The sequence below is a fragment of the Vicugna pacos genome, chromosome 34, assembly GCF_048564905.1.
Source record: "Vicugna pacos chromosome 34, VicPac4, whole genome shotgun sequence".
Taxonomy (NCBI): domain Eukaryota; kingdom Metazoa; phylum Chordata; class Mammalia; order Artiodactyla; family Camelidae; genus Vicugna; species Vicugna pacos.
Window position 1 is genome coordinate 12,442,497 of NC_133020.1, and position 8,458 is coordinate 12,450,954.

General features: G+C 40.4%; 1 protein-coding gene across 1 annotated transcript in view; it reads right to left on the reverse strand.

Annotated features, from left to right (window-relative positions):
- Window positions 1–8,458, reverse strand: part of DERA (deoxyribose-phosphate aldolase) — an 82,475-nt gene extending 74,017 nt beyond the window's left edge. The window contains exon 1 of the mRNA XM_072954410.1: window positions 8,349–8,458. Within this exon, the coding sequence (XP_072810511.1) occupies window positions 8,349–8,379 (31 nt within the window). The 5' untranslated portion in view covers window positions 8,380–8,458. The remainder of the gene's footprint in view (window positions 1–8,348) is intronic.

The following is an 8,458-nucleotide window of genomic DNA, read 5'->3' on the forward strand; positions in this document are numbered from 1 at the left end:
ACAGGGGTGTCGGACTGACAGCTAAGATGCCTTCCTGCTATGAAACTGTAACATGTTTCTTTTTTTCTAAAAAGGTAGCTTTATAAATGTGGACACTATTTTCCTAGAAAACAGTGTTTGACATATTCGTAAGTAATGTTTATTCAAGGACCTCTACATCGGAGATAAAAAGGTCTGTATACCTTTAACATGCCAGACACGTAGTTCAATGCCAAATGTTAGACACTGAATGTAATCTCACACACACACACACACACAAACTGGTACCTGGTGGCCGTGGGGCAGGAGTTTGTGTCCACAAGGCATTCAGTTCAAAATCTTACCTGAACCTGGATTACAAGAACAGTTAATTTTGATATTTTCATCAGACATTAAAGACCACAATCTTGACATCATTAACCACATTCCAGGAGAACCAAAGCGCCGCTTAAGTGGCACCTTTTTAGGAAGTAATTACGAGAGGCTGCTCTTATCTCAGACTTTGCTTTAGGGGCGGGAAGCCTGACTCTACAAAGAGAGTCAGAAGCTGCAGCCCGGAGAGTCTCAACATTTAAAAAATCGGTATAGTTTGCTAGAGCAGAGATGAAACATTTCGGTTTCCAGGGAACTGCCTGCTCCGGCTGCGGCAGGCTGACAACAGACACCTCGGCAGACACGCACACGACACACACCAAAGTTAACCGAACACGTTCAAAGTGCCTTTTTATGCCTTTAACTCAAAGATGAACACATTTCAAGGTGACCCAATCCTCAAGTGACAGGCAGTGTTTTAAAAGGGCCAGCGCTCTCCACTTGAACCATTTCTAGTGACAAGTCTGGATGCATCCTCGGGGGCCCTCTCCGCAGCTCAATTACCCGCCTTGCTTTCCTGGCAGACACATCCCATTTCAAATGAGCGCTTGAAGTTCATCTTCCCTCCCAACAATTAACAGCCACAGAGCTTAGATGCTTTGGAAAAAAAAAAAAAATTCTTGTTTTAACTTAGCAGGCATCATGGAGGACTCTTATTTATTTAATTATACAGCAAACTCAAATGCTTATTTTATAGTTCTTTCCACTCACCAAAAGAGTATGAGAAAAATAAAACACAGCCTCATCACTCATGCTCATAAGCAAATGGTAAAAGACTTCTCAGGTAAAATCAAAGTTCATGTTCAGAAAAGGACGCCCAATTTAAAATCTAAAAGCATACATAATCGTTATTGACTCTGTGTGTGAACTTCACACATAAAACATGAAAGTTTTTTTTCTTCTTTCTTCACTGAACTATTACTCTTAGCCATTACAGAAAGAGAAGATTAGACTAGAAATCTCAAAACTGGGTTTGGAAAATAGCTCATGAAACATGCCAGGCTGTTTTGGGTCAGTTACTTTGCAGAAACTACTCTCTGTCAAAAATATCCTTTCCAAAAAACCTCCCCTGGCCTATTTGTAAATTCCTCAGTAACTTTCTAATCCGACTACTTCTGTGAGGTCACTTGTGTCGTACTGTGATGACTGTGAGCTCCAAGGGCATGGAGACCACCAGGTAGAGCTCCCTGTCAATCCCAGCCATCACCATGGCCAACAAGGAACAGCACTCTACTTTGTCTTTTTTTTTTAATGTGTATAAATTTATAATATATAAAAACAAATTTTAAAAATATATTCTGAACCCCCTTCCCCTTCCCTTCCTGAACAACTGTCCCAATTCCCTACCCCGCTGGGGATGGGGGTAGGTGAGCAAGGAAGTCATTTGAGCCGGATGGGGAGGGAGAGCCACTGTGGTCCAAAGTGGGGTGCAGGAGCCCAACAAGCAAAGGGGGCCTCATGCCCGGAGGAAGGCCAGAGTCCAATCACAACATGGAGAGTGCCTGCCTGCACAAAGCGACTGCCAGACATGGAAGTCAAGACAAGCAGGATAGCAGGAAGGGCATAGCTGATAGAGCATGTGCTCAGCATGCACAAGGCCCTGGGTTCAACCCGCCCTTAAAATAAATAAACCTAATTACCCCCCCCAAAAGACAAGCAGGATATAGAGGCTATCCACATGGAGGGGCAGCCTGGCCCACAGTGTCACAGACTTGCTAGGGGCATCAGTGTGGGCAGTAGCCTGGTGCAGGCAGTCACAGCCCAGGCAGGATGAAGGTGCCCAGCTCAGGGTGTCAGAACCTGAGAAAGTCAAGAAGAATGTCTGCTGGGTGTGGGGTATGTACAGCCTGGCACATGGAGGGTTTCAAATATGTGAAGGGGGAAAAACAGCATAAATCCGTGGTGTTGGACTGGAATCAGAGCTAGTAGTGTGAATACATCGTTTTCACCATATAGAGATATAGACAGATGATAAGTAGCCAGATACAGAAGTAGATGTGTGTGCGGGTGTGTGTGTGTGTACACAGTATATGCATTCTCCAGCTCTGCCAAGTAAGGTTCTTAGGAACAGAGACACTCCAGTCTACTGTTTCTACAGCTCAAATCATGGCTTCTATACACCATTATCCGCTCAAAGAAACATTCCTCAGAGAAAGAGCTGATTTCAGTGCTGGGGCAGGGAAGGCATAAGATAAACCTGGAGCATCCTGTTAAACCAAACAAGAAAGAAGTACTTCAAAAATCATGGGGCATGTCAAAAAGAGAGAAGCCAGGCTGAGGGGGCTCCCCTTAGCAAAATCTGTAACAGCCTAAATATTAAATAATAATAGTAACAATTATAACCCATTGGGAAAAAAATAGGAAAACTCGAATAGATACTAATACAAACAAACAAAAATAAATTGAAAGTTTGCAGAGGGACAGGATACTTAGCGTCAAAGCACCATCCCACAAAATACACATGAACTACAAAAGTTACAAAGCAACTTTACAGTGGCGAAGCCTAGAAGACACCACTTAATTGAGTGACCAAAATGAACATCAATGAAACAAATCAATGTCACGTGCTACCTAACAGGATGCAGTGAGAAGAACACAGAATCATTTCTGTGAATTTCCTGCCAAAGATGCATAACCTAAACCTAACCACAAAAAACAAAAACAAAAACAAACAAACAAACAAAAAAACACTGTAAACACAAATGGAGAACATTCTATAAAAATTCTATAAAAATAACTGGCCCGTATCCTGCAAAAAGTGAATGAAACACTGAGCAATCCTTCTAGAATGAAGACGACTAAAGACACATAAAGATTAACATGTGATTCTGAAATGGATCTCTTTGAAATAAAAAAAAAAATGTTATTTGGACAATGACTAAACCTGAATGAAGCTTGTGGATTAGACAGTAAGAATGTAACCACAGCAAAGTTCTCATTTTGAGGACTGCAGTGTTGTTGAAACCTTTGAGGACAAGGTCCTTGTGGGTAGGAAATATTCAAGTATCCAGGGGGTGGTGATGCGTCACGTCAGTCAACCGTTTCCTTCAAATGGATCAAAGGAAAAAAGTTCTACTGCATTTACAACTTTCCTAAAAGTCTGAGATTGTTTTAAAGTTTGGGGGGGAAAAAATTATAGCAAAAAAGATTTTTTGTTATTTTCGTTTATAATCAATACAGGTTTCTCCCACTATCCGAAGGTAGAGTGTTCCTTCTAAGAAATCTTTTGTCAGCTGAACTAGCACAAAGCAAAGAGCATTACTTTTTTTCAAAAGTCCTCATTATGTCCTTTAGCTTTTACAAAAGACCTACATTAGCAAGGGTAACAGCTTTTTTATCATAAAAGTGAAGATCTTCTCGGACTTCTTTCAGTTAGCCAAAACAGGTACTAATGTAAGTCTCTCATAAAAGTGAAGCGGTGAAGGTAACTGAGTACAGAGTACAGGGGGATACCTGTACTCAGTAGGCAAGATAATCAAGGCATCACTACTAAGATCAGAATGACATAAAAATAATTACTTTCATACCATCTTTCTTCCCTAGTACCTAGAGCATTACGTACACACAGGCAGCTCTGGTGGAAAGCAAAGAATAAAGAAATTGTACTCAGATATTCTGGATTTAAATCATGACCCCAACGCTTACTAATTAGAAGATAATACACAGGTTACTTATGCTCTCAAAGCCTAGTCTTCTCACCCATGAAGTGAGGATAATAACCTACCATAAAGGACTATTGGGAGAATTAAAAGAGGTAATGTTTGCAAAAATATCCCATTCAACCTAAATACATATGCCTATGTTAATTTAAGTATTAAGGAGAAAAAATACTGGATTCAGATATAAAATCCACACTAAGTTAATTGTGGGTCAAATAAATTTTACTGTTAAAGAAATCTCCAGTGAACTCCACTCGGGAAATCTACAGAAATCTAAAAAATTTTAAGTTCTATTCTTAACTAATCTGAGCTACAGTCAAATTGCCATATGCAACCTAGTAAAGAATATGCTACTTTATGATTTTTTTTTAAAGCAGGCATTGACTTCTGTAACTCAAAGACTAACTTCAATGCCTTTCCATCTCACAAAAAAGTAAAACAAGAGTAGGGATTCTGGAAATGTGATTTACGTCATTTCTCACCTGAAATCTATAGACTCAAAATGCCTTGAGCAGTTTCCAAGAGACTCCAGTTAAAGAGATTCCAGTTTTCAAGAAACTACAAAGAGAGAAGCCCCAGATTTGGAAATCCAAAAAACAAAACAAACAACAACAAACAAAACCGAAAAAAGGCAAAAAAGCCACCTCAAATCAACAAAGCATAATTATCAAAAATTTTCTGGATTTCTTTTTTCCTTTCTCTTCTTTTTTCTTTTCTTTCGTCCATTTTTTTTTTAATTTTTATTTTTGGTGGGGGAGTGGTAATTAGGTTTATTTGTTTGTTTAATGGAGGTATTGGGGATTGAACCCAGGACCTCATGCATGCTAGGCACACACTCTACCACTGACATATACCCTCTCTTCTTTCTATCATTTTTTATACTTTAAGATCACATCATGAGGCAGGATTGGTTTTTAAACCCAGGCAACCAAGGCAAGCCCAAAGACTGGAGTATGAGAGTTGAGGTTTTCAAAAATACGAAAAGACAAAAGAAAACAAACCAACACACACAAAAAAACCCTTGACTCTTATCACTTGCAGATCACTCCCAGGTCCCCACCTCTTGATGCTCTGAGGTAACATCCTCACATCTACATGAAGAAATCCCAGAGGAAGGCTGGCTTTAGCGAGCCACCCCAGAAAATCTCCTGTTTGATGACATCTAAACCTACTCTCACACCCACCAAAGTGTGGATATTCCCATCCTCCCTCAGGATAAACTTCATCTTTCTGGAAACAAACTGCAGCGGTTAACATGTGGGTTGCGGTAATAAAACAAAAATCTTTCACACAGATATAGGCAAATCAAACCTGAGAGAGTTACATTAAAAATCACGCCCCAGTTATCAACTTGCCTTCTCCTGCGTTACAGATCAAGTGCCCCAGTGAGCACCAGCAGACAAAGTGCGGTGGGGGCTGACCATGCAGTGCTGGCACCAAACCACCTGGGTTTGAACTCTGGGTCCGCCACATTAGCTCTGCCTGATCAGCTTTTGGCAAGTTACTTAAAACCCTCTGTACCTCAGTTTGCACATCTGTACAAGAGGGATCATAATAAAATCCTCACAAGGCTGTTGTGAAGACTAAGTGAGATACTGCAGAAAGCATTTAGCATAATGCCCGGCACACGGCTACAGCTCTGTTACCCAGCACCCAGGGACGGTGTCTGGCACATAGCAAGTGTTAAATAAAGAATTACTCTGCAAGCACCCCATGTAGTGCCTAACTTTAAGATTTCAAATTCCATTCAAAAAGCTTTTTTTTTAATTTTTTAAGATAACTTTGCAATGGAAAATCACCGTCACCAAAGTCAGAAGCATTCTACACTAAAGTTACGTCTCAGCACAAGTGGCAGAAATGAACTCCCAACATTTTGATTCTTATCTAAGTTCTTACGGAGAAAAGTTACAGTGCAAGAGGGCCAGAACCCAACGACCACAACTCATTCAAGGTGCAGTTTAGGTACAACTGATTTCTTAAATAGACAAAAAATAAATGGAAAGCGATTGCCTACCACAATTGCAAGTATTTTAATTGTAGCACTGGCTTGATGCCCAGCTCCGGAACCAGACCTAGCTCTGTGAAGGCAGGGACGACCCTTCTCCCTACGGGGACACAGCTGTCACCTACCCACTTACAGCAAACACTGCCAGAAGAAAAAGCGGTGTTTAGCTTCATGTTTGAGTTGGAGAAAGTCAGAAATGAATGTATTAAGCAGAAAATATCTTAACAGATAGCACTAAACATGGACATAAAAATGAACATTAGAGGGCTGCTCCATTTGGACATTTCTCATGTCCAAATTTGACCAGAAAAGAATGTTTTCCTTGAAGGGTTTTAGCACAAGGGTCAGATTCAGTCTCAAATAAACCATTTATTTAAAAAAAAAAAAAAAACCAGAAGTATATACATACACTACAATATAAATAAGTGATTGGACCAGTAATAATTTTATAGTTTTTTTGTGCTAATTGTATTTTCTAAAATTTTTACAGTAAACATGAATTCCTTCATAAGAAAGGGAATAAAAGTTCATTTCTTCAAAAAAAAATTACAGTGTTTATTTTAAAAGACTTTTAATTAGAAAACTCTACAAAAGGCACCAACTAGTATATTGCATAAATTAATACTAAATGATTTTTTCCTAGCACATAAATATTTCAAATAACCCATTTTAGCACTTTAAGCTAAACCTCTGTCTAGATTGATTAATACCAGTGAAAAGAAAAACACCCATGAAATATATATGATTTAATTTAAATAAAGATAATATAACAAAACTATGATCATTTAAATAGCTGCACAAAAATCACATTTACTCCACATAGCAACTATACTATATTGCTATTTTTCCAACAAATGAATGGATGTGATTCTAATTCTTGCAAATTAAGAAAGTAAAAGTGTTTTGTCAATCATACGTTAATAAGAAAAAGAAAGTAAAAACAGTGTAACTGTGTTCTGGAAAGGAAAATTAATAAACTTCTAAGTTTTGGGGAAATAGTACATCAAATGGTGTTCAAACTCACAGAGCCATACCCCGAACACGCCAAGGTAAGACCCTCTGTCCACTCCTGCCCCCCATCCAGCACCTTTCAGGATCTCCAACCTAGGGAACTCCTACATTACTAAAGTTCACATTCCCAAGATAGAACTAGGGTTTAAAATATAACCTGCTAAAGGACAGTGAGTAAAGGAGAAAGAATTTGGTGAGGAAATCACCTGCCTTTACAAAGACAAGCTCTTACCATCCAACCAAAGTTCTGGACCATCTCATGAAGTCTAGACCGTTTAATTAGAACAGTCAGTTTTAAAGAAAAAATATTTTTTAAAAGTGCCTTTATGTGTTATATACAATTTATAGCCAATTTTCTCAAAACTGGCCCCTAAAAACATAACTCTCCAAATAATATTATTATACACTTACTTGGTACATTGTGAGTATATATGTAGTAAGTATGTAATAGTTTACTAGGTACTCACAATGTAACCAACAATTTACATCTTCTCATTTAATCTCCAAACCACTTTATGAGGTAAGTGCTACCATTATAACCATTCTACAGATTAAGAAGTTTAAGCACAGAGTGATTAAGTTATTTGCCCAAAGTCACACAGCTAAACTGAAGATCCGGGATACAGACACGTCAGCTGTAATACTTAAACTAAGATCCTTGACCTTTGGCTCCATCGTGGTTTTGCTGTTTGAATTGCAAAGTGTGCACATTTTCAGGACATCAAAACTAAGTTTTCTTGCCAGAAATATTTTCTAATATCAATGAAATTTAAAAAATGGTGAAATAATCTAAGCACTTATAAAAATCTACCTCTAAAATCAAACAGTTTGCATTAAGTTATATAGCCCAGAGACCGGACAACTTTCCCAACAGCACGACCACTCTGTGGAGACAGCTGTGTTAACAACTACCCACGGAAAGCCAGCATCAAACCGCACAGGATATTCTATTAGGGGCGCGGAAGGGAGGTTTTCGTCTGGTTTGTCTGGGGGTGTCTCTGGGGTTTGGTTTTTGTCGTTGTTCTTTGCAACCAGGGAGCTAGAAGGTGAAGGAACGAGTTGGAAGATGAAGTCGAATCCTTTCCTATTCCTTCAGCTTATAAAAATAAGGATTAAGAGCCAAGTGCGGCTGGTCCACGTGCCCAAGAGTCAGGTCTCCTCAGTGCGGCCCGCGCGCCGGTGGCGCGGCCCCGGCGCCGCCGCCTCCCGCCCCGGCGAGCACGCGCCCCGGGGACCCCCGGCCAGGGCGCCGGCGCCGTGAGGCGGGAGGAGGCAGGGGACCCGGGCAACCGAGAGGGGAGGGGGCGACCGCGGGCCCTTACCGAGCTCCGTGCCCCGCTGGTGCGCCGACATGGCTCGGCAGCCTCAGCCCCGGCGGCTCCTGGCGCCCGCCCGCCTCCGCGTAGCCTCCCAGCTTCCTCCTTCCTCCCGC